Source organism: Emys orbicularis, chromosome 2 (assembly GCF_028017835.1).
Source record: "Emys orbicularis isolate rEmyOrb1 chromosome 2, rEmyOrb1.hap1, whole genome shotgun sequence".
NCBI classification, from domain to species: domain Eukaryota; kingdom Metazoa; phylum Chordata; order Testudines; family Emydidae; genus Emys; species Emys orbicularis.
In genome coordinates this window covers 163,963,969-163,991,067 of record NC_088684.1, presented here as the reverse complement: position 1 = coordinate 163,991,067, position 27,099 = coordinate 163,963,969, and the positions used below count along the sequence as shown (strand labels likewise).

Here is a 27,099-nt window from a genome sequence, read left to right as displayed (position 1 = left end):
CCTCCTGTACGGTCCATGCTGGTGCTCTTTTTCGATTATCAGCCTGCATGGTTACCTGTGCTGATGAGCTCTCTGTGGTCACCTGTGCTCTCCACGCTGTGCAAACAGGAAATGAAATTCAAATGTTCCCGGGGCTTTTCCTGTCCACCTGGCCAGTGCATGCGAGTTCAGATTGCTGGCCAGAGCGGTCACAATGGTGCACTGTGGGATAGCTCCTGGAGGCCAATAACATCGAATTGCGGCCACACTAACGCTAATTCGAATTGACAAATTCGATTTTGGCGCTACTCCGCTTGTCGGGGTGGAGTACAGAAATCGAATTAAAGGGCCCTTTAATTCGAATTAAATGGCTTCGTTGTGTGGACGGGTCAAGCGTTAATTCGAATTAAGGCAGCTAAATCCGAATTAAAGTCGTAGTGTAGACCAGGCCTAAGGAAGGAGATTCCACCACCTCCCTAGGTAACCCATTCCACTGCTTCACCACCCTCATAGTGAAAAAGTTTTTCCTAATATCCAACCTAAACCTCCCCCACTGCAACTTGAGACCATTACTCCTTTTTCTGTCATCTGCTACCACTGAGAACAGTCTAGATCCATCCTCTTTGAAACCCCCTTTCAGGTAGTTGAAAGCAGCTATCAAATCCCCCCTCATTCTTCTCTTCTGCAGACTAAACAATCCCAGTTCCCTCAGCCTCTCCTCATAAATCATGTGTTCCAGCCCCCTAATCATTTTTGTTGCCCTCCGCTGGACTCTTTCCAATTTTTCCACATCCTTCTTGTAGTGTGGGGCCCAAAACTGGACACAGTACTCCAGATGAGGCCTCACCAATGTGAACTAGAGGGAAATGATCACGTGCCTCAATCTGCTGGCAGTTCGTCTACTAGTTTGTGCCCCAGAAGTGAGATAGGTGGGGGTTAGGTGCTGAGCTGCTTGCCAGTGTCAGGACTGAGGTGGCTGTCTGCACGCCCACCAGCAGAAATTTAGGGACTAAGAGATTTTAGGTGCTTACAGAACAGGCAACAGCGAGGCAGGGGTTTTATCAAAGCCAATGGTACTTAAGGGTACTTAGGTGCCTAAGTCTCCTTGTGATTCTCACCCTTAATTCCTAAACAGTACAAGATCTTAAACTAGATAGTTCAATCCCACAGAAAAATCAGAGACTGTCAAATCCAGGTGGAAAACACTACAGCCTTTCCAACAGGGTGATGATAAAAAATAAAAAATGATTTTTTTAAAAATTTAAATTGGTTTTTTAAAACTTTGTTATTTAAATTATAAATAAGTTTCTCTTTTTAAAAATAAATAAACGTGTTTAAAACAAAATCTGATTTAATACAAAATGTGTTAAGGCCTACACCTATTGTCTCTTAAAGCATTTAAACATCTATATATGCTGAGCCTTTATCTAAACTTAGAGTAAAATACTGCTTTTCTCTCCTGCTCCCAACCCCCTCACCACAGTGATGAAGAACCATTATGGTTCCCTGGCAATGAGGGATGAGGAATTGCCCCCAAAGGTGGAGGAGACACTCTGTACCCTCACGGCTCATGACCACCACTCCCAAGAGGAAATGTACAATAGTGGTGGTTGGAGATTCCCTTCTCACAGGGACGAAGGCAGCCATCTGTCAGCCTGACATGGCATCCTGGGTGGTGTGGTGCCTGCCATGGGCCCATATCAAAGACGTTACAGAGGGATTTATGATTAACCTGCCCTCTCACTACTACCCCATGCTACTCATCCATCTATATTGCAAGGTATAACCCTGAGCAGATCAGAAGTGACCACCGGGCTCTGGGAACAAGGGGGAAGGAGTTGGGAGTGCAGGTGGTGTTCTCTTCAATCCTTCCAGTCCAGCGTAAGGGTCTAGGCAGAGACAGATGCATCCTGGAAGTGACTGCATGTCTGCACAGATGGTGTTTACCAGGAGGGGTTCTGCTTCCTTGATCACAAGATGAAATTCATTAAAGGACAATCAATTGCACACATACAAAATGTGCAAGGACCACCTAGGAAGGAGATCTGGGGGTCATAGTGTATCACAAGCTAAATATGAGTCAACAGTGTAACACTGTTGCAAAGAAAGCAAACATCATTCTGGGATGTATCAGCAGGAGTGTTGTAAGCAAGATACAAGAAGTAATTCTTCCACTCCGCTCCACACTGATAAGGCCCTAACTAGAGCATTGTGTACAGTTCTGAGTGACACATTTCAGGAAAGACATGAACAAACTGGAAAAAGTCCAGAGGAGAGCAACACAAATGATTAAAGGTCTTAAAAAACACAACAAAACATGACTTATGAGGAAAGATTGAAAAAATTGGTTTGTTTTGTCTGGAGAAGAGAAGAGTGGACCAGGATCATGTTTTTTGGCAGGGGTTTTGGCCCTTCCAACCTGCACATTGTAGGTCTGGGATATCTTGTGGAACCCTAGAGCCCCCATGATGTTTACCAAGATCCCAATCAACTGTGGCAGACTGTTTCCATCTAGAGACACGTTGGTAAGGATTTGAAAAATGTGACTGTGCAGAGGGGCAGTCCATGGAATAATATTATTGATAGTGTCTTTTCCTGAGGGTTTATTGGGATGATACTTGAAGACTAGTTCTTCTCTGGCTCCAATTCCTCTCTGTTCAGCTGCAACACAAATCCATGGAGCCCCAAATATTGCAAATTCATATACAAAAGCTTTCTTGGGGTTGGATAGAGCGAGCATCTTCCACTTCCGACTCAATTCCTCTCCCTCCAATGAATACTAGACTATTTTACTGGATTTACATACTTATCTCACTTGCTTCACACACACAAAAATCCACTACATGAATCATGAATTACAGGTCTGTAAGAAGCCTAAGTTTAAGAGTCATCATAACATTCATTAGGTTGAGGAAGCAGAGTGACAGACAAGGATTCTATATCATGTAATTCGGAAACTAAAGCAACCACAATTATGATAAGAACTGCAGCTCTAAACAGATGATCATGCAAAGGAAAAAATAGAAAGATGCATTATCCCTCACCGTCCATTCTTTAGACGGCATTTTTATATATATATATTTTTGGAAAAGTAATTAAACAATATGATAAGACAAGGCCTCAAAATGAATCTGTCTTCACTGCATCAAGGCTAAAAAAGAGCTCTTCCAGTGAACTTTAAAATAAAAAAAAGAAAGAAAGGAAGGAAAGAAAGAAAGAAAAAAAAACAAACCTGGGAATTTACACATGACTAACTGCAAATATTATTTAGTTGCATCACATCAGTTTAAGACAAAATCAGTAGTTACACACATTTTATATATAAAATACAATATTAAAATATTATAAAATAAATTGCCACTTCTTCTGGATAAAAGCTATGTGTATATATAAACACCTCACATTCAGTTGAAACAGCAACTGATTCTGTAGTTTATTTTTTAGGGACTAATCCAGAGTCTTCCCACGGACTTCAACAGATACCAGATCAGTCAGAACAACGGGAACAAAGAAGTCAGGCCTTTAACTCTTTGGCCCAAGAAGCTCTTGGTAATATGCTACTTGTAAGGACAAGTAACTATTGATTCAATATGCCACTCAAAGGTTGAACCTGTGAAGGACAATGGTCTTGTGGTTAAGGCACCGGTTTGAGGCTCTTTTTCCGCTCTCAATAGCGCTTGCCTCTAGTGCTGCTCCACACACTACAAATAACAGGAGGTCTGCATGCTCATGTATGGCACTCAGTTGATACCCATGAATATGCCCCCTGCTATCACCTCATGGCTGTATACACAAACAGAAGCAACATAGTGAGAGTTGGAAATATGAGCAGGGAACTTGATCATCTACCCAAAGTAGCAGTAGTTATCTGACAGAGAAGTATAATTAAGGGTCAGATAGTAGTAAGAACAAGAAAATGGCATTTATTACAATTTTGATTTTCAGGGCTAAACTTAAGTTGACACTGTCATTGCCAAATTATACCATCCAAATAATTATTCCATCAGTGGCAGTAATTACATTTTGCTCGCTGGGATATGTTTCTGAACATATCCCAGCAATACACCTTTGTGGGTGTATTTTGTAGGAAAATAATTTGGGGTGAGGGAAAGCATAGAGAGAGAGAACATAAAGCAGAAAAGGGGAAAAAAGCAGTAAAAGAAGTCAGAGTTTAAGGCCAGAAGAGAGCACTAGCTAGATCATCTAGTCTGACCTTCTGTTCATCATATGCCACCAACAACACCTACACACAAAACCCAAAAGGTAACACACACAGGGTTTGTCTACACTTACAGCGCTGCAGCACGCTACCTATGTGGACAGGAGGGCTGCTCCCATCTGCATAGATACTCTATCTCCCAAAGAAGCAGTAGTTATAGCGATGTGAGAAGCCCTCCCATCAACATAGCGCCACCTACACAGGAGTTTGGTCAGTTTAACTGCATCACTTAAGGGTATGGATGTTCTACAGCCCTGAGCTACGTAGTTATACCAACATAAACTTGCAGTGTAGACAGGGGCACAGACAGCCTTTGTTTCAGGCCTTTTAAGAACTCACTCAGTTCAAAGGTAGTCCAAACAATCCCTTTCTGGGGTCCATTTTATTTAATCTTCAGGTGCATATTTGCCCTCTAGGCCCCAAACCCAGTCCAGCTACTTTCTCCTGATAATCCAAAATAGCACAGTCTTTCAACAATGGAACACAAACTCGCAGAAATTTCATCCCAGTTTCAGCAGGGCACAGCCCCACCTCCCTGAAGGACTGTCTCTCTGCTTCCCAGCACCTTCCGCCTGGCATTTATCCTTTTCCACAGGGACTGTCCATTACACATTTTTTTGGTGATTTTCAAGACCCAGCCATTCTCTTGTAACATTGAAAGAGATGCCCAAAATTAAGGATTCTCCCCTCTCCCCACAGTCCATTATGTAATTTATGAACAGCCCCACAGGTCTTTATAGCCTCTATTCTGCTTGTACAGGGTCTCTCCCAAGTCTCTCTACCTAGAGAGCTTTCCTCAGTCTCTTCTACTACTTAAGCTTTTCCTTTTGTGATTCAGGATTCTTCTTGCTCCCTGCAGCACTCTAGCAACAGAACTACAATTTCCTGGGCTCCCCCCCTTCACTGCACTTTCCTACTCCTTTTGTACTGGAATCACCTGACTCCTCTCAGGTGGGGCTAATCCCATAATCAGGGTTGGTTTAGCCCCAGGCTCTCCAGCCCATGGGGCAAGTAATGTTACAGTAATATATAAAAACAGGAGGACAGGTGGTCTCCAGTAAGAAAGAAAGAAAAAAATCAAATCACATCTTTGGTAGCAAATAGTGTATTCAAAACAAAGGTCTCTTCAGTTATTAACACTATATTATGTTACACTGCATCACTTATCATTTATCTTCATATCAAAAAGGTTTACTACAAAGATAATACTTCTTCAAACTTGTAACAGATGACTTGGCTACAATCATTTTGTTGGACTCAGAGAGTTGATTCAGATGAGGAGGATATGGTTTGATCATATAGCATAAAAGGAAAACATGTTTAATTCCAGCTGTGCTGAGCTGAGGAATAGGAATCTGTTTCTCATAACTTGGCAGACAGCAGCTAATGGCTGACTGGCAGCAATTTCACACTTTGCTCTAATACCTCACTTTGTGTGTGTGTGTGTGTGTGTGTGTGTGTGCGCTCTACTCTCATCTGTTCCAGAGATATCAGGTGGTCTCATAGAGGCAACATAGCAAAGATAAGGTTCATGTCAACATCAAGTACAAAGCCTTTGATTTTACCAAGAAGTACTTTTTATTTGCTCTTTAACTGTCCTGAGATTATGACTACAAAATTACTCAGTAATACAAAAAGAACAGGAGTACTTGTGGCACCTTTAGAGCATAAGCTTTCGTGGGCTGTAGCCCACGAAAGCTTATGATCTAATAAATTTGTTAGTCTCTAAGGTGCCACAAGTACTCCTGTTCTTTTTGCGGATACAGACTAACACGGCTGCTACTCTGAAACCTGTCAGAAATACAAAATTCACAATCATTAGGAGAAATTAATGCAATCCCCTTGTGGCAGGCCAGAACAAAGTATCATTTGGTTTCCAGTTACAATACGCAGAAACAACTTGACATGTGGGGAAAAACAAAACAAAACACAGGGCATGGCCTTACAGCTTGAAAAAGAATGTATACCAGCAATGCACGGTACAGAAAAAAAATACTAGGAACTGGAGTGTCTTGACATATGAAACCTAACATTGAGAGAAAATGCACCTAATTCTACCTTATGTCTTTGGCAATAGTAACTCTGCTTGAAACAGACTCTCATAATATGTACATTAATCTGTACCCACCTGCTATGAGGCTGCTTTTGATAAGACTGCCAATAGATAAAATATATTTTAAATGTCTCCCATATTCTGATCCACTGTATATATTTTCCCTTCAGAACACAAATATTATTGTGGTGCACAAATGGATGCTGATTGGGTTTGTTTTGCCTCGAGTCTCATATGAGGCTAAAGGCTGGCATTTTCTGCTGAAATATAAGGACCACCGTTTGAATGGGAAGACACTGAGTGCACTGGGGTGGAAAAAGTTGTAGCAGCATACTTATGTACCTGTTTGTTTGCACAATCACCCATCTTGCACCCGCATGGGCAAATAAACCCACTCTTTGTGCCATCATTTGAAAATTAGGCTCTGAGATTCAGAATCGGAGTTTCACTCCCCTGCCTGAGAACAGGAGGTCCAGAAATACTGTTTTCAGTTAGCTTCCCACCCAAACATGAAAAGTTTTATTCCCTAAAGCTAGTCAGATGATGACTAAGTAGATTCAGTATCAAGATCTGTGTGAGAATCACATATACTCCAGTGAATGCCTGTTTGACATTTTACTGTAATTACATGTAGACTTGTTGGCAACATCCAACCTTATATTTTAATGGAGCTGAACAGGAAGTCTTACAGCTGTCAAGAGATGTGGAGTTTTGATTTCCAGGGTCTTGAAAGGAAAAAAATGGAACCATAAAGATTGCTACCAATATAGCGTCAGTACTGAAATTTACAGAGACCACAGCCTCTAGTAAAACAACTAGAAACTTAGAGAATCAGCTTACTATAGACTCAAATATCAAAGTCTTCAGCAGCCCTGAGGACAGCACAAATAAAACATGCTTCCTTTCAGCAGAGACTCCCTAAAAAGTTTGTTCAGTAAACCTGGCCTGAATTTCAGAGGGGGAAAATGAGCAAGAACATAACATAAGAACATAAGAAAGGCCGTACTGGGTCAGACCAAAGGTCCATCTAGCCCAGTATCTGTCTACCGACAGTGGCCAATGCCAGGTGCCCCAGAGGGAGTGAACCTAACAGGCAATGATCAAGTGATCTCTCTCCTGCCATCCATCTCCATCCTCTGACGAACAGAGGCTAGGGACACCATTCTTACCCATCCTGGCTAATAGCCATTTATGGACTTAGCCACCATGAATTTATCCAGTCCCCTTTTAAACATTGTTATAGTCCTAGCCTTCACAACCTCCTCAGGTAAGGAGTTCCACAAGTTGACTGTGCGCTGCGTGAAGAAGAACTTCCTTTTATTTGTTTTAAACCTGCTGCCTATTAATTTCTTTTGGTGACCCCTAGTTCTTGTATTATGGGAATAAGTAAATAACTTTTCCTTATCCACTTTCTCAACATCACTCATGATTTTATATACCTCTATCATGTCCCCCCTTAGTCTTCTCTTTTCCAAACTGAAGAGTCCTAGCCTCTTTAATCTTTCCTCATATGGGACCCTCTCTAAACCCTTAATCATTTTAGTTGCTCTTTTCTGAACCTTTTCTAGTGCTAGAATATCTTTTTTGAGGTGAGGAGACCACATCTGTACACAGTATTCGAGATGTGGGCGAACCATGGATTTATATAAGGGCAATAATATATTCTCAGTCTTATTCTCTATCCCCTTTTTAATGATTCCTAACATCCTGTTTGCTTTTTTGACCGCCTCTGCACACTGCGTGGACATCTTTAGAGAACTATCCACGATGACGCCAAGATCTTTTTCCTGACTCGTTGTAGCTAAATTAGCCCCCATCATGTTGTATGTATAGTTGGGGTTATTTTTTCCAATGTGCATTACTTTACATTTATCCACATTAAATTTCATTTGCCATTTTGTTGCCCAATCACTTAGTTTTGTGAGATCTTTTTGAAGTTCTTCACAATCTGCTTTGGTCTTAACTATCTTGAGTAGTTTAGTATCATCTGCAAACTTTGCCACCTCACTGTTTACCCCTTTCTCCAGATCATTTATGAATAAATTGAATAGGATAGGTCCTAGGACTGACCCTTGGGGAACACCACTAGTTACCCCTCTCCATTCTGAGAATTTACCATTAATTCCTACCCTTTGTTCCCTGTCCTTTAACCAGTTCTCAATCCATGAAAGGACCTTCCCTTTTATCCCATGACAGCTTAATTTACGTAAGAGCCTTTGGTGAGGGACCTTGTCAAAGGCTTTCTGGAAATCTAAGTACACTATGTCCACCGGATCCCCCTTGTCCACATGTTTGTTGACCCCTTCAAAGAACTCTAATAGATTAGTAAGACACGATTTCCCTTTACAGAAACCATGTTGACTATTGCTCAAGAGTTTATGTTTTTCTATGTGTCTGACAATTTTGTTCTTTACTATTGTTTCAACTAATTTGCCCGGTACCGATGTTAGACTTACCAGTCTGTAATTGCCGGGATCACCCCTAGAGCCCTTTTTAAATATTGGCGTTACATTAGCTAACTTCCAGTCATTGGGTACCGAAGCCGATTTAAAGGACAGGTTACAAACCTTAGTTAATAGTTCCGCAACTTCACATTTGAGTTCTTTCAGAACTCTTGGGTGAATGCCATCTGGTCCCGGTGACTTGTTAATGTTGAGTTTATCAATTAATTCCAAAACCTCCTCTAGTGATACTTCAATCTGTGACAGTTCCTCAGATTTGTCACCTACAAAAGCCAGCTCAGGTTTGGGAATCTCCCTAACATCCTCAGCCGTGAAGACTGAAGCAAAGAATCCATTTAGTTTCTCCGCAATGACTTTATCATCTTTAAGCGCTCCTTTTGTATTTTCATCGTCAAGGGGCCCCACTGGTTGTTTAGCAGGCTTCCTGCTTCTGATGTACTTAAAAAACATTTTGTTATTACCTTTGGAGTTTTTGGCTAGCCGTTCTTCAAACTCCTCTTTGGCTTTTCTTATTACACTCTTGCACTTAAGTTGGCAGTGTTTGTGCTCCTTTCTATTTGCCTCACTAGGATTTGACTTCCACTTTTTAAAGGAAGTCTTTTTATCTCTCACTGCTTCTTTTACATGGTTGTTAAGCCACGGTGGCTCTTTTTTAGTTCTTTTACTGTTTTTCTTAATTTGGGGTATACATTGAAGTTGAGCCTCTATTATGGTGTCTTTAAAAAGGGCCCACGCAACTTGCAGGGATTTCACTTTAGTCACTGAACCTTTTAACTTTTGTCTAACTAACCCCCTCATTTTTGTATAGTTCCCCCTTTTGAAATTAAAGGCCACAGTGTTGGGCAGTTGAGGTGTTCTTCCCACCACAGGGATGTTGAATGCTATTGTATTATGGTCACTATTTCCAAGCGGTCCCGCTATAGTTACCTCTTGGACCAGCTCCTGCGCTCCACTCAGGATTAAATCTAGAGTCGCCTCTCCCCTTGTGGGTTCCCGTACTAGCTGCTCCATGAAGCAGTCATTTAAAGTATCGAGAAATTTTATCTCTGCATTTCGTCCTGAAGTGAAATGTTCCCAGTCAATATGGGGATAATTGAAATCCCCCACTATTATTGGGTTCTTAATTTTGATAGCCTCTCTAATTTCCCTTAGCATTTCATCATCACTATTACCGTCCTGGTCAGGTGGTCGATAATAGATCCCTAATGTTATATTTTTACTAGAGCATGAAATTTCTATCCATAGAGACTCTATGGAACCTGTGGATTCGCTTAAGATTTTTACTTCATTTGAATCTACACTTTCTTTAACATATAGTGTTAAAGAAAGTATATAGCAAGCCCACAGAAATGTGCAACTTAAGTCTAAAAGAGAACATTAAGTAATAAATGATAGATTATTGAATTGCAGGATAGATAGAGCCTTTGTGATTTAGGGCTTAGCATGGGACAAAGACCAGCAATGAACAACACACAACATAAAAGCAGCTTTGGAAATGATAAAATTATTATGATCATTGCCAGTCTCCCATAGGTGAGATATATTAACCCTGGTTAGATATGCCTGGACAGGGAGTGCTTACGTTTGCTATAACTGTTTTTTCAGCTCCTGCCACTACCGTGATAGCTATATTGTCCTACCCACAGTGAGTCATGTTATGGTGATGCTCTTGCAGAGGCTAAGCTATTTAAGGTAACTCTCATGCACAATATTTGAAGTAATACAGCTTTAACATGGGATAACTCTTACAACTCATATTTTGGCACAGCAGTTTAAACAGCGCATACATTTTATTGAAGTGTTCTGTCATAACAAGGTCTTTATTTCCTTTAAAGATCTATTGTATACTATCACTAAAGGTGGGCAAATACAGCAAAAAATTATTCACAAATATTGTTGTGAATAAACCCCACTGACTCATTTGGCTGGCATTCACAACTTTTATTTTCTTATTCCTCAACATTTGGGTAGAGCAAGATTTTATTAGGAAGAACATTTGCAGAAAGCATAAGCATCATACTACCACAAGTAAATATTCACAGGAGTATTCTGTCTGTATTTTATAGTTCTGCCCAACATTATAATATTTGAGCACTTCCAGATAAAATCAAGAGCAACAGTGACATCCCTTTTGGACTTCATGGAGTGTCTAGCACTTTCCCCTTTTGGGGGTCAAAACTCTGCTTGGGCTAGGTGTTTTGGTTTTTTCAATTTTATTAATTCCCCCTTTCCTTTTTTTTTTTGGATGGTAGGAGTTATTGGATAGAAGGGAGTGTCAGTGTGTTTGGTATCATTCTTATGGTGGAAAGATTTTTTCAAACTGGAAGGTTTTGCAGCCTTTCCTAACGGCAGGAAGTCAGGTTCTAGATTCACCTGATCTCTTCTGAAAGTTTTCTCTATAGACAGATCTCAACACGGAATGCTTTCTCCTCAGCTCTCTCATGCTTTGTCCTGGGCTCTGTGATCTGCATTGTCCCAGAAAAACACACAGCTGTTGCAGTGATTCTTACTATAATTTGGGCTTTGATATAGCAGGGGCTTGATCCTTGTATTACTTTGAAAGTCAGGAGTGTAACAGGGTTTCTGCTTCCAGAGCACACCCTCATCACATTAGGTGACCCTTCAGCATCCCTCTCTGAGTTTCCTCTCAGTGACTTAGCCCAGCGCCTAAGACATTAACAGAAAGTCTAGCCTTTCTGGGACGTAAAAGTCCAAAAACCAAACACAAAGGAGTCTTCTTTTCAGTTTCAAACTGGGCCCAGCTCTTCCTTTCTCAGGATCTGGTCTCTCTCAAAACTCTTCTGCCTGCTCTCTGGGCTCAGGTTTCACTCTTCCCAGGCTCCTTTCTATCTCTCCCTTCAGCCCCCCCCTGGGCTCCTTTGGTTTGCTTCCTTCTCCTTCTGGAGCAGCCACTCCCAAGCCTTCTTGCCTTCCGTCTTTCCCTGCTTTGGCAGGCCACTCCCAGCCCTACTTAGCTGGAACATTTTCTCCCCTAGTCAGTGGCGTATTAGTCATTGTGCCCAGGGGCCCTGGGCAATTGGGGGCCCCCAGAAAAATGGGCATCCCTGGACTCTGACAGGAGCGCTGGGCAGGTGGGCAAGGCGGAGTAGGGGAAGCCCTTGTGCCCCGACCCCTCCCCAGCAGGGTGACAGGGGAAGCCCCAGTGCCTGGACCCCAGCTGCAGCCCTGGGACTGAAGGGGCTCTAGCTCCATGCTGCAGCCTCAGGGCTGGGGGAGCTCTCACTCTCCATTGCTGCCCCAGGGCCATGGCGAGGGGGGCGGGAGACAGAGCTTCTCCGGTTCTCCGGTCTTGGGGCCACAGTGTGTGTGGGGTGGGACCCCCCACATTTGATCTGGCCCAGGGCCCCACGAAACCTTAATCCACTTCTGCCCCTAGTATCTCAGTGTCTCCTCCAGGCCTCTGCTGAAGCCTCTCCTCTCTTCCTGCCCAGGCCTCTCCCTTATCTATCCCAGACACCTGATAGTCATGTAACTCAATCTTCCCCACCTGGAAGGTGAATTGGCTGTCATAGGTGAGGCTGAGCACATATTCCTTTAAAGGGACCCTGTGACAAGGTCCAAGGCCTTAAACTGCCATTGGAGAATGAGTGGGGGCCAGGAGGACTTGAACTCAGTCTGATATGCTCTTGGTGGCCTAAGCCATTAAGAAGGCAGACAATTGTTCTGCTCCATCTCCAACATCTTTGGATTCAGTTTCAGGTACAAGTATAGTCAATTCTAGTAATCCAGCCAGGAGATGACAAATGCAGGGATTAGTGTGGCCAAGTCCTCATCCGTGAGAAAGGGACAATGTTTCCTAGCAAGTTGGAGGTGAAAAGGTATTTTTGGAAACCGATGCTGGTCATCCAAGCTTAGTGAGGGGTCAAAAAACCCTGAGGCTTTGCACTACATTAAAGAATGGGGTCTGGGATGGAGACATTTTGGCTAGTTCTTCAAATCATTTTGCCTGTCCAATTTACATCACTTGGTCTTGCCTGAGTTCAGGCTGAGCCAGCTGCTCTTCATTCACAAGCTGATATCTTTGAGATATTCTGACATTTTAATGCTGGCAGTGGTTGCATCAGTACTGACTAGGGTTGCTTCCTCTGAGTACAAAAACTGGGACACATCTGGGATGAGCCTGAGCCCATAAAACAGTACACACTGCCAGCTATTGAAAGCACCCTTACAGGTTTTCCATGACAGCTACCTCAAAAAAGAGATGACCCTGGGAAAACCTGGGTTGATGGCAACCCTACTATTCACACTGTAAAAGCTCCGATGCCTATTTGTAAAGTTCTTTTTATTATTTACCCAATATATTTGTACAATTATGAAGACTTATGGATAATTTCTGAATGGAAAAAAAACTTCTCTTGTTTATAAAATGTAGGTTAATCCAATCCGAGTACAGAAATAACTGCATGTGTCACGGAATGGCAAATACTCAAAGTGACCAGTTCATTAACAACAAGCTAAAATTTGGCTGCACAAACTACTTCAACCACTATCAGTAACAAATTGGTAAAAATCATGAACCCCTTATGGATAATTCTCAGAAAGAAAAATGACTCCAGGTAAATTGCAGATAATTCATGCACAGAATAAAGGGCTACACTTACCAGTTAAAACTATTGCAGGTGAATAATTTGACCAGTTCTAGCTATTGCTGACATTTACCATGTTTATAAGTACCATGTTTAGCAGTATCTGCTTGTAGTTAACAGAATGGCAGATCTCCACATAAGTGATTAAAGACAAGAAATAACTATTACTGGAGCTTTTTGATTTTAGGTCTTATTCTCCAGTGACTTATGGAGTCATTTATGACTGTGCAAAGTGAACTTTAAACATTACTATTCTCATTTGGTATCATTTTATACCCCTTTGCACAGGTCGAAATGATGACATGAGATAAAAGCCAGTGAAGAATCAAGCCTTTGTGTTTAAATTACCCAGTCCAACAGCCATGGGTTTACATTATCCCTCCCTGTTTTTAAAGGTATTCCAAACAGAAGATCATTTGGATGTTCTGACATGGATATGTGACAAGATCTAGAGATGCACTTAGACCTGAGGCACTTGAAATATTTGGCAAAACATTTAAAGATATTCTGTAGAATAAAAAACACTGGTGAGAAAAATAGCACATAGCTTACATTGGGCACTGAGGTTTATAATAGCAGCAGGTAAGGAGCAGCATTCAGTTTCTGGAGGTCAGAAAAATCAGATGTATTACACTTCTGAAAGGCTTAGTACCTCCTAGTTCCTAGGCCTGAGGTGAGTGTGGGGGTTACCCTTTCTATACCAGGGATAGTCATTGCTCTCTCCAGTGTAGCAACCTCAGTTTGTGAGGGGAGCATATACAGGCCTCCCATCCCCATCGGTCCCATCCAGAAACACTCCAACTCGGCATGCTATATGAACACTGTCTGCAATGCTGGCCAGGCATCCTGCCCCCACATTTGTGTTCTCCAGAGCTGGGAACCAGATTATGTCTGGATCATGTATGGTTGTACCAAGGCATAAAGAGTTCCCTGTATCCTAGCCCACTTCTATCACACCTGCACAATGAGTGGTATAAATCAACCCTATACGTTTAAAGTTAATGTTTTAACCAATGCATGTCTTTACAATGCATTGAACATGAAAAGTGCTATGTATATATCCTTTGAAATACTATCTTAAAGGTAATTGGGAGAAAATGTTAGCTGTCCAAATATCAAATGTATTATAATTCAAATATTTACCCTTTTGATTTCTGTATTTTAAAGGAAAATAATCTCAATAAAGCCAAAATTTAAGAGAGGGGCATCATTAATATAATTAGTAGGAGTATTAGTACAGTCACAGAGTAAATGCTATCCACTTTTAGCCAAAATAATGGAATATTTATTTAAACCCTGCAAAAGAATGTATTATGGCAAGTTTAATAATGCAATGTATTCAGATTCCCTAAAACTACTTTTCCCTACAACAGTGGAAATAGCCACTGGGAAAGGAGCAGAGATTAAGGACACTAACTTCTGATGGTTTCAATCTCGATTTCTGAAAAAAATGCAAACTCTCGGAACTACTTTTATGATGAGTTTATGTCAATATGCACTGTGTCTGAGAGACTAACACAGAGTCATAAAGATGGCAGAATATTCAATGAACATACTTCTTACACGCCTGTTTAAAAAGACACTCTCAAGGCTGGAAAGCCAAGAAGGTACAGGGGGCAGCTTTAAAATAGTTCCATTTTGCTGCTGCGTCTGGATAACAGTCCCAAAATATACTTTGTAGTTCCCTATACTTAGGACAGGAAATACTGCAGTAACATTATTTAGTTATAAAGCAGATAAGATGGTTACTTACCGGTATCATAATTGCTGTTTTTTGAGATGTGGGTGCAGACATGTATTCCACTCAGGTGTGCACGTGCCCAGCACACTGAAGCCAGAGACCTTTGCCTAGCAGTACCCGTAGGGACAGTGCTTGCACCCTGTGGTTCTAGCCCTCTCTTGGCTAGTTAAGGGTAGTGCCACCCCGGCCCTCCTCAGTTCCTTTATACTGAACATCAAGAGTAGAGATGCTGATGCAGAAGGGATGGAGGGTGGGCCATGGAATATATGTTGTAGGCCTTGCTGGAGCCCTAGGCATGGCTAAAAATATGAACCAAAGTAGGCTATGTGAGACCATGCTTTGCTGACAATAAACCTGGCCAAGCCTTCACCACCAAGCCAAGCCTGTGGTCTTTCTTTATGATTAACATTGAGGTCTGCTGAATCACCAATCTACAATCTACCCTAGTGCAGAAACACCAGAGCTCCAGAAACAACATGGGAGCAACACGTGTTTTTCCAGATGTGGGTGCAAACAGCAGTTACAATACAGGTAAGTGACCATATTTACTTCTTTGAGTGGTTTCAGATGTGAGTCATCTGAGTGGAATACACAAGCAGTACTTGTAGGAAGTGGGGCTTGTAGTCTACTTAAACAATGATTGCAGGACCACCTTTGCAAAAATTTGCATCTGACCTAGATCCAGTGATAATCACATAGTGCCTGGCAAATGTAGAGAAGACCAGGTAGCACCCCTGCAAATATCCAATACTGAAACACCGCTGAGGAATGCTATCGACATCGCTTGGGCCCTGATTAAATGAAGGTATTGTCTGAGCTACTTCCTATGCAAATGTAATGCAGGAAGTTATCCATCTGGAAATCATTTGCATCAAGACTGCCTGACCCTTCATTCAGTATGTATAAGAGACAAAATGTGATGCCCAAAAAAGATTAGTTCTGTCCAGGTAGAATGCCAAGCATCACCTCGCCCCTGCCCCCCACCCCCTAGCTCCAGCAACATGTAAAGTTGTTGTTCATCCATGTTGGAGTGCAATTTAGGAACGAAAACCAGTAAATAAATCATTTGGTTAATGTGAAACCACTTTCAACAAAAATTTGGTTGCTGCTGTAGGGCTTCTTTGTCCTTGAAAAACTGTGTGTACAGGGGCTGAGTGCTGGATGCAAAACTCAACCATGGTGCCAAATCAGTAGGTAGGGATAAAGAGGAAGAAATACAGGAGTCTTAACTGATACCGAGAAAGTCAGAGAACCAACATTGCCTCAGACAAGCTGAAGCAGTAAGAATCAGTTTGGTATGATCCCAACTTCAGTTTGAGAATGACCTGTATGATGAGGCAGGATTGGAGGGAAGGCATACGTCAGAATCAATCTCCAATTGAGTTTGAAAGCGTCCATTAAGGAGCACAGACAAAAACGCCAAATCATCTGGAATCATTCAAGTCGGAAAAAAGGTCTTTGAAATTGTATAGTAGGGACCCACATAACTCATTTTTTTTAATTGGATTCAAAGTGCCTGCTGATTTGCAGTGCGCATTTTCAAGAATGAGGTCAAATAATTTTTTCTCCCCATGAGATCCAGCCTTTTAGCCTTTGTCCTTGAGAATGGATTTGAATCTTCCTTTTTGCAACCTCTCATTAGCTGCTGTTACAACTGTAGAGTTAGGGGCAGTGTAGCAGGGTGGACACCTGCTCCTGCCTGGAAGGGCCTGAGATAGCCCAGGGAGCAAGCAGCTACTGGGCTGATTGGGGGAAGTGGCTGCAGCTGGGGCCACGCCCCAATCAGGCCTCAGCTGGCTCTATATAAGAGGCTGGGAGCCAGGCGCTCAGTAGAGTCTCTCTCTGCTTTCAGAGAGAGAAGGGCCTGGCTGTAGGGAGCTAAGATAGCGTACCTGAGTGGAGCAGGGCTGGGGAGCTCCAGCCTGGATAGCCCCAGGCTGCGGCCTAGCAGAAGGCCAAGGGGTACTGGGGGTTGCAGAGGGCAGCCCAGGGCTAGGCCAAGGCAGCAGGTCCAAACCCTCCTTGCCAGTGATGAGTGGCCTATACTGCAGTCTGCCCCAGGGAGCGGGGCTAGTTGGTGACTGGCAGTGGCCTAGTGCTGAGGCAAGATGGGGATAGTGGGTGGGGGTTCCCCTGGGAGGGGAGACCTAGCGTGTGGGTACTGCCAGGGGGCAGCACCCAGAGCAAGGGGCACCGGGGTTCTGGGAGGGACACGGGAGCCGAGAAGGAGAGGACAGGTGGATCACCGGCCTGCAGAGGGCGCTCCAGAGGCTGGAGAGCTAATTCCCCGGGCAGACCAGCAGGAGGCGCCGAAGGCATGAGTCCTGACCTTCCTACAGGCAGGATGAGAATAAAAACATTCAAACCCTTGTATAGGAACACAACAATGTGTGTCAATACGTTTTGTTGTAGGCGGCAAGGAAGATGGAGTATTCCAAAATCTTGGCCAGTTCTAACAATGCTTCATTTACAGGGAGAGAGGTACTTTCCCTGGAGCCAAGGACTGAAGAATATCTATCAACTTGTGTATATTTTTTTTGCACAAACTAGGCCTGAACACCCAAGGCTGAAGCCATCTGCTGTCTGAGAAGCTCCTGATGTGCCTTGAAATCTTAAGAAACTGGGGAAGACTCCAGTATGGTGTAATCATCTGGTGATGAAGATGATGATGATGATGAAAGAGGAGCCATTGGAATCTCCTGCTGCAGTACAGGTTCCTGTAGAAGTGGATAACTCTGAACCTGCTCCGAGAAAGCAGACTCCATCCAAGTTTACAACATAAGCAGCTGAGCAGGTGGTACGACAGGTGGGTTGGCTTACCTTGCCCTGGAGTGGGTCACATATCAGGACACAGAACATCCCACGGATTCCATGGAGGCCACTCAAGATAGGGATATGGCATTGATGGCCAGTAGACACTGGGTCAAGCGCTTTTGTCTCTACTATGAGAATGGTGCCAATCATGGTTCATAGAAGGTCTGGATTACCTCCTAGAACAGGGTCTCAAGGATGAGGCAGATGGGGAAGATCTCTTGATGAGAATGAAGGGGAAGCTTGATCTTGATGAAGCTTCAAAGTTATTGGATGGCAATGGGGGAGCCACATCAGGTAGGGCAAACAAATGCCCAGCTTCATCTGAAACCCATTCCACTGGCTGCACTGGCACCAAGGCAGGTAGACAGGTCTGCCCTCTGAGGACTGGCAGGTTCATCACACTCCTGCTTGGTATTCATACTGGAGTTGGTACCGATCCTAAAGATGTGGTCTGAGCCACAGTCATCGTTGGTACTGCAGATAGCAACTGTGCCAACAGACCCTTCAGTACCGATAAGACAGCGGATCTCCATTCTGCTTTCCAAGTGTTAGGCAGTCCAGCGACAATGTCAATGATTGGGACAGATCTGCAATGATTCCAGGTGGCACCACCCATCTCAACAAGGTCCCAGAAGCTGAATGCTCCCGAATAATTGGGGAATCAGGAACAGAAAAGCAAAGCAAGTCCAGCACTGGCTGGTATGCCTCTGGTGTGGAAACGGTGCCAATATCATCAGTACTGGACTCAATAGGTGTTTCACAGTCAGTACTGGAGTCGATGGTACAGTGTTAAACTGATGCTGCCTTGGTATTGGAGAGCAGGTAGACAGCCAAGCTCCATCCTGAGGATTTGAAGTATCATAGTGCATATGTACACTTCTCCTGGAAGAGGAGGATGACTCTTCCTGAGCTCTGGAGTTGCTGTTTGTCCATTTTGTCAGATTTTTTTCATGGAAAACACAAGGAAGGAGAATGATGCCTCCCCCAGGAGGAAGAGAGATCAGAGTCTGGCAGAGGAACATCAGCTTGCTCTGGCTCTGAAGTTGTCTGGAGGGGCGAGATGTTCTATGCAGGTCCCCAGTGCTGATGCAGGCCTCACGGCCTGTTGCGTACATTGCTGCTTGAGCCTTACGTCCCTTGCCACCTACAAGATGGAGCAACTTTATGTAATATGCCCTTTTCCTAGGCACAATAAACACTCTGGGGGGACTGGTATTGGGAATGTCCACCCTATACAATGGACAGTGTCCAAGACCTTGTGAAGACATCCCACAAGGATCGCTAGGGGATGAATCACTTGATGATTACCTGTTCTGTTCATTCCTTCTGGGGCACCTGGCATTGGCCACTGTCAGAAGACATGAAACTGGGCTAGATTGACCTTTGCTCTGACCCAGTATGGCCATTCTTATGCTCTTAACTATTCCCAAATTGTATTAAGAATACTACTAACTAACTACTAGCTAACTGTAAACTATTTACAACAAAATCTCAGAAGAATTACATAAGAAACCATGTGATCAATACCACACAACATCCTCTGACTCTAGCTGCGGGCTCTGAGAAGGAACTGAAGGAAGTTGGGGCAGTGCTGCCATTAAGTAGCCTGGGGAGGGACTAGAGCCACAGGTCATGAGCGCCACCCCTGTGGACACTGCTAGGCAAAAGGCAAAGTTCTCCAGCTTCGGTATGCTGGGCACATGCACACCTGAGTGGAATATGTGTCTGCAACCACTTGAAAAAAACAAACAATTTTTAAAGATGCCCACTGACTGCTGGAATGTGTATCTCCCACCATCCCTCTTGACTGTGCTCTATTTAGCTGCTCTGTTCTTGTGAGCAAGAAGGTATTAAAATTTACAAGTAGCCTACCTAGCACTCATCCAAGCTGTAACAAAAAAGTCACCATGTTGTGATGTCAAAATGCATTTGTTATTATTATTTATTTATATTAGGGGACCATCCAAAATATGAGAGGTGCTTTCCAAACTCAGATGAAGAGAGTCAGTTGCTTCTCTGACCCAAAGAGATTTGCAAGTTACTTGTCCATTTGCAAGCTACTGTCCATTCTTGAAAAAGAATAAAAAATGAGATTATTCCACATGAATTGGGATGAATCCAACTTTAGCTGCTGTCTAGGACATACATGAGATGGTGATAAGTAATAGAAAATTACTAATGCCTCACTGTCCAGTTTCTCCCACTTACACAACACCTTGCCCTCTAATTGACACTGAGTATCTTATTTGCATAATCACTATACAGTTATTTTTCAATAAACCTACTGTGAGCATGCACATTTCTCAATTCTGATTAGCTATTACAACCCCCCTGCCCTCCTTGGTGCCTAAACTTAGAATTTTCAGGCTGTCAGTGAAAAAGATGTTTCATCTCAGCTTCTCATCTCCTTTAACAGAAGCAAAACAATTCCAAAACACACAGGAAAAAAAGGAAAAACACTCAAAAAATATGGATGCAAAACTTTAGAAAGGGAATATTAAAAATAAATAAATAAACCCACTATTTTCTAACCCTTTGACTTGTTTTCCACCTTCTTTCCATCCTGTCGTACAGTTTGCCTCTGTTTCATTCCTCCCTATAGGTCAATTTTGTCCCCAGAATGTAACTATGATACATTTGTTTTTTCAGTATGTTACAATGAGAGAACCCTCCCCAAGCCTTCCCCTCCAAATTAATTTTTGAAACATGAAGTAAGTATAAAGGACAGCATGTCATGGTATGGGGTAAAAGAGTCACAGAGCACCAGTTTGATACAGCCTCATATGCCATGAATTCTGAAGTCATGAGTGAGTGAATTATAGAATCATAGGATTAGAAAAGACTGCAAGGGTCATCTAGTCTAACCTCCTGCCCAGATGCAGGATTTGTTGTGTCTAAACCATCCAAGACCGGTGGCAATCCAGCCTCCTTTTGAAAACCTCCAGTGAAGAAGCTTTCACAACCTTCCTAGGCAGTCTGTTCCATTGTCCTACTGTTCTTACAATTAGGATGTTTTTCCTGAAATTAATCTAAATCAGTTATGCTGTAGTTTGAACCCATTGCCTCTTGTCCCGCCCCCTATGGCAAAAGAGAACAACTTTCTCCATCTTTTTATGGCAGGCTTTCAAGTATCTGAAGACCACTATCATATCCCCCCTTAATCTCTTCTTTTCCAAACTAAATATACCCAGTTCCCTCAGCCTTTGATCATATGGCTTGCCTTCCATCCCTTTGATCATCTTTGTTGCTCGCCTCTGGATCCTTTCCAGAGTCAAGGTTAGCCCAGACAAGTGTCAATATAACTGTAACTACCCCACCGCACCATCATGTTTATACAAGAGAAATGTTTTAGAGTTTTAAAAGTGTCTGTGTTATTTCTATCCACCCCCTGTTAAGTCAGGCTCTCATGACTCAAACTGTATAGGACTTGGAGGGCTGGTTTCTGGTATTTTTGTAATGTATATATAAAACTGTTTGCATAGCTGTAAATTAAGGTGGTGAAAGATTCCATGGTCCTTCTCATGAGTGTGATTGTTTTCCTTTCTTGACACATACAAACATGACAGTCCAAAACTTAGAATGGAAAAACCTAAGAATTAGTTTTACAACATGAAGCACTTACTACAGGCAAAAGGCAAAATGTCAAGACAAGGAATCACTAGTCTATCCAGTATTTGAGTGGATACAACATCCCAAAATGCTCTGTCATTTCAAATGCATATTGTACAATCTGCAGAAATGTTTGTGCCATCAGAGCTAAAGTTGATATCAGGCTCAATATGGGAAAAAGGCTGCTGTGAACTACAATTTGGAATGTAGTCTTGAAGTAGGAGTGTCTCTAGACAGAAAAAAATCCCCAATTGTAAAATGTGGCAATCCCTTACTATAGCATGCTTTTTTCATGAGATTCTAAAAGAAAGAAAGAAAGAAAGAAAGGTTTCTTTCTGGCCTCTCATGTAAATGATAGTTTAAAAAAATCTCCAAGAAATTAAATGCAACTATTAGGTTTAAAACAAGATTTGGGCTCAAAGTTCATATCAACAAACTTAGTAACATTAAAATTAAAGCTGAACCTCCATCTTTAGCTCTAGTTATGTACATGCTCTCCCACTCTCTCTCTCTCTCTCTCAATGTATAATTGTCACAACTACAAGGTGTCAAGTAGCTCCTGTGAGAGGCAACGTTCCCTCAATAGCTTCTGAATTCAAGAAATGGTTTTGCCTGAATAAGGACTGGAGGATCCAGACCTAATTTATCAGCATGAAAGGTGAATAAAAAGAGCATATACCTTTTAATGAATAGGGCTGTTTGTTAGCCAGCCTCAAAGCCTTAAAACTTGGAGGCCTACATTTACCAAATCAGTTATAACAGAAAGCACAGTGAACAAATTAAAAACCTGGACACAATCAGGAACTGTGAGAAGTTACATAATTCTAGATAGTATCATTATGATGGGATCAAATCTGTCTCAATGCAGCAATAGCAACCCAGTACAAAAACAATTCAAAACGCATTTCAGTGATCCAATTTCTATCAGGGGGGTTGCACAGGATAAACAATATTTTGTATGGCAATGATTTCACTAAAGATACTATAATTTATCAAATTGTTTTGACTATACTTGTCCAAATCCTTGTGCTGTTATAGCCTATTAAAGGCATTTGCAGTACAACAATGAGTAAGGTTGATATTCCATGATAGTACACAAGGAAGCACTGTCTCAACTGAAAACACCAAATGATCATATAATGTCATAATAATAGTCAAAAAGAAGCAGGGTCCTAATAAAAGGTCGATTTATTGACTGGATTCAGAAGAATCTAGAGAAAGTCACATTGTAGATTGAACCACAATGCTCCAAAGAACAAGATGTTTTTCATTAAGTGGTTTCATTAAGAAGCTGTAATTTTGGAGATTTATAACAAGAAATATGGATCCTGCTCTCTCTGGAATCAATGGGAGTTTTGCCATTGACTTCAATGAGAGCAAACGCAAGCAAATAGCTGTTGTTGTTGTTTTAATAAAGAGTTCTTTCCCTAAAATCTCCACACTTGTTACTGTACTAACTATAAGACCAATCCTGAAAACCATTGTTGACCTGAGTAGTCTCCCACTGATGTCTATAGGACTAGTTCTGTGAGGATTAATTATATGAAGAAGGGTTTACAGGAGCAGGCTGTATACTTGCTATTACTCAATTCAATTGTTTTGCATCTGAATTTCAATCAGTGGAATAATGTAGTCAGTGACCCACTCTGTAAAGCACTGTGCATTGGAAACACGTCTCACATTCTCAACTACCTTATAAAAGTTTCAGACAAAAAAATCATTCTCTACTAAAGTCCTTATAGACAAGAAGACAGTGACGTTCTCAACGGAAGAATATTTTTCTTTCATTTCTGAACTTCAGGACAAAAGGCTAAGTAGGAAAGCAGGAGGAAAAGTTTTCTAAGGATAAATTATTTAGGGATGACCTGAAAAGGGATTTATCATCCAATTCTTGCTGTCTGAAGCAGTAGGGGAATGAGGGACAAAAAGAAATATAAAAAATACCAATAGTAATAATAATATGTGGCATTTGTGTAACATCTTCCATATGAAAATATCCCAAAACACTTTACAACCTATGGGCGAGATCATAGTCTATGCTGCAAAAACCAAGAAAGTGGCAAAGAAACTCAGCAAGACACCACTCCTGGAATCTCTAGCATATTGTCCCATCAGGGGAAGTAGGGTTTTCCCCTTCAAGTTTGTGGAACAGGCATGGGGAGTGGGGGAACCTCCATTTGAAAAATTAGCCCCATTCATGCAGAGGAGACAGAGTCTTGATTTTTCACATTTTGTACAAAAGAAACACACACGCACCACAAAATGTGTGGGGTGAAGGGCACAGTTAATGCTGTCAAATTACAAACCCAGTTCCCCCGGGTGGTTTAGGCATTTCAGACTTGATGCACAGACCATTGAAAAGGATCTCTGACTTTCTACAGTTTTTTCAGCACCATTAAGTCGTACCTGTGGCCAGATAGATGATATGGAAAAGCATGTCCTTGCCCTGCACCACATCCACTGCCACATGGGAAAACCGGCTGTTGTCCTCCATGAAGTAAGGAATTGGAATAACAGGCTGAACCACCTCATGCATTAGAATAAATTTTTGGGCATCCTGAAGATTCCTCTCAGTCAGATTCATGTACAGACCCTGGTCCATTGTACCGCACTGTAAATAAATAAAAGTATATATATATATATATATAGTAAAGTAGATCTTAAAACCCATATGAAATCTTAGAACCACGTTGTGGAATTCCAAAATCAAGCCTTAGTTATGTGTTTTAGGGGGGACAGCATCATTCCACCATAAGTGAGGATCCATTTACAGGAGGCAGTCCAAAAAGAATGACTCTGCAGATCATTATGTCTTTATTTGTATTGTGAGGGATAAGTCTAATCAAAAGAGAATGAGGTTACAACAATATCACTTTAAGTTATATCATAATTTCCGGAAAAGGTAAGTTATGAAGAATAATTCTTTCCATCCCCTGTCATCCAGTCCCAGCATCCTGCAGTCAGAGGCTTAGAGACACCCAGAGCATGGGGTTGCATCCTTGAAAATCTTGGCCAATAGCCTTTGATTGACCTATCCTCCAGGAACTTATCTAATTCTTTTTGAACCCAGTTATACTTTTGGCATTCACAACATCCCCTGGCTATGAGTTCCACAGGTTGACTGTGCACTGTGTGAAGAAGTATTTCCTTTTGTTTGTTGTAAACCAGCTGCCATTAATTTAATTGGGTAAGCCCTGATTTTTGTGTTATGTGAAGGGGTAAATAACACTTCCTTATTCACTTTATCCACACCATTCATGATTTTATCGATATCTATCATATCTTCCCAGTCTTTTTAATCTCTCCTCATACAGAAGCTGCTCCATACCCTTCTCAGTACCTTTTCCAGCTCTACTATATCTTATCTAATATATATCTCTATATCTAATATATCTGATTTAAGCAATAGGTTACACACCACAGTTAGTAGTTCTGCAATTTCATATTTGAGTTCCTTCAGAACTCTTTGGTGAATACCATCTGGTCCTGGTGACTTAGTACTTTTTTAATTTATCAATTTGATCCAAAACCTCCTTTACTGACTCCTACATCTGGGACTGCTCCTCAGATTTCTGATCTAAAAAGAATGGCTCACTTGTGGGAAACTCCCTCACATCTTCTGCAGTGAAGACTGATGCAAAGAATTCATTTAGCAACTCTGCAATGACCTTATGTTCCTTGAGTGCACCTTTAACACTTCAATTGTCCAGTGGCCCCACTGACTGTTTGGCAGGCTTCCTGCTTCTGATGTACTTACAAAAAAAATTGCTATTAGTTTTTGTGTCTTTTTCTACAAAAACAACAAGGAGTCTGGTGGCACCTTAAAGACTAACAGATTTATTTGGAAGAATAATTTATCTGAAGAAGTGAGGTTTTTACCCACGAAAGCTTATGCCCAAATAAATCTGTTAGTCTTTAAGGTGCCACCAGGTGCCACCAGACTCCTTGTTGTTTTTGTAGATACAGACTAACACCGCTACCCCCTGATACTTGTCTTTTTCTAGTTGCTCTTCAAATTCCTTTTTGGCCTCCCTAATTATACTTATACTTATTCTGCTCCATGTGAAATCTTCACACTCAAAATACCAAGAACTCAATAGCTTTCCATATAAATATAGACTGATTCAGCAGTTCAGCTAACCCAACTGGTGTACAGCCTTTTCAGCCTTAGGGCAGGTCTACACTAACCCCCTAATTCGAACTAAGGTACGCAACTTCAGCTACGTGAATAATGTAGCTGAAGTTCGAAGTACCTTAGTTTGAACTTACCTCGGTCCACACGCGGCAGGCAGGCTCCCCCATCGACTCCCCCGGTACTCCTCTCGCCAAGCAGGAGTACCGCAGTCGACGGCGAGCACTTCCGGGTTCGACTTATCGCGTCCAGACAAGACGCGATAAGTCGAACCCAGAAGTTTGATCGCTCGCCGCCGAACTACCGGGTAAGTGTAGACCTACCCTTAGAGTCAACCATATTACTACAAAAAGGGCCTGGGGCTCTAATCAATAATTTTAGGCAGATTCTCTACCCTGTTCTGCTTCATTTGCATCACTCAGGCAGCACAAAGGAAGTGGAAACCACCCGCAAGTCCCCTGCTGGAGATTCTACTTCATGGATGTAAAGATCTTTTGACTCCTAAAAGGCGGCCATGTGGTCTTCTTTCAACACCTTCATTAAATCTACAAGTCAGACATGCAAACATCAACATTAGGTGAAAGGTGCTGCACACAGTAGTATCTCAGTAAAAACAAGTTACCTTTGTAAACTACTGATATTATATAGTTTCCCTTTCTATTTCTCCCACTGGAGCCACACTACTGATAAAATCTAATTATTAGGATCTGTGTAACTTTCTGGGCAGAAAAACAGGAAAATTTATCTGTACTTACCTAAATTTTTCTTTTCTTTTTTAAGAAAGTTTCACAGATTGACCCACCTTTGGACTAATTAGTTTTACAATATGGAATCAGATTTGTCAGCCATTTTCAGGGGATGTACAGTGTTTTAGCTACACTACAGCTAACAAGTTTAAATGAAGGGGCACACTGCTTCACAAACTATTTTTATTCCTTGTTACACTGAAGCACCTGTAGCCTTTCCTACAATAAAATAGTGAGCACTTTAGGAGGGCACTCCTTATACCTTTCAATGGCAAGCCTGGTTGTGCCAAGGGTTGCCAACTTTGTAATCGCACAAAACCGAATACCCTAGCCCTACCCCTTCCCTGAGGCCACACCCCCTTCCCTGAGGCCCTGCCCCCCGCTCACTAAATTCCCTCTCCCTCGGTGGCTCACTCTCCCCCACCCTTACTCACTTTAGCTGGGCTGGGGCAGGGGCTGGGAGTGTAGGAGGGGGTGAGGGATCTAACGTGGGTTGCAGGCTCTGGGGTGGGGCCAGAAATGAGGAGTTCAGGCTGCGGGAGGGTGCTCCGGGCTGAGGCAGGGGGCTAGGGTGTGGGAGGGGGTGATGGCTCCGGCTGGGGGTGTGGGCTCTGGAGTGGGGCCAGAGATGAGGGGTTTGGGGTGCAGGAGGGGGCTCCAGGCTGAGGAAATGTCTAAAAGGCAAACATTATGCAGCAGTATGCTGGTCTCAATGCATGGTAACAGCTGTCTTTCAA

General features: G+C 42.3%; 1 protein-coding gene across 1 annotated transcript in view; it reads right to left on the bottom strand.

The window, feature by feature from the left end:
* SEMA5A (semaphorin 5A) overlaps positions 1–27,099 on the bottom strand; it is a 505,753-nt gene that overhangs the window by 237,676 nt on the left and 240,978 nt on the right. The window contains exon 9 of the mRNA XM_065399065.1: positions 23,891–24,095. Coding sequence (XP_065255137.1) covers positions 23,891–24,095 — 205 coding nt within the window. The remainder of the gene's footprint in view (positions 1–23,890; positions 24,096–27,099) is intronic.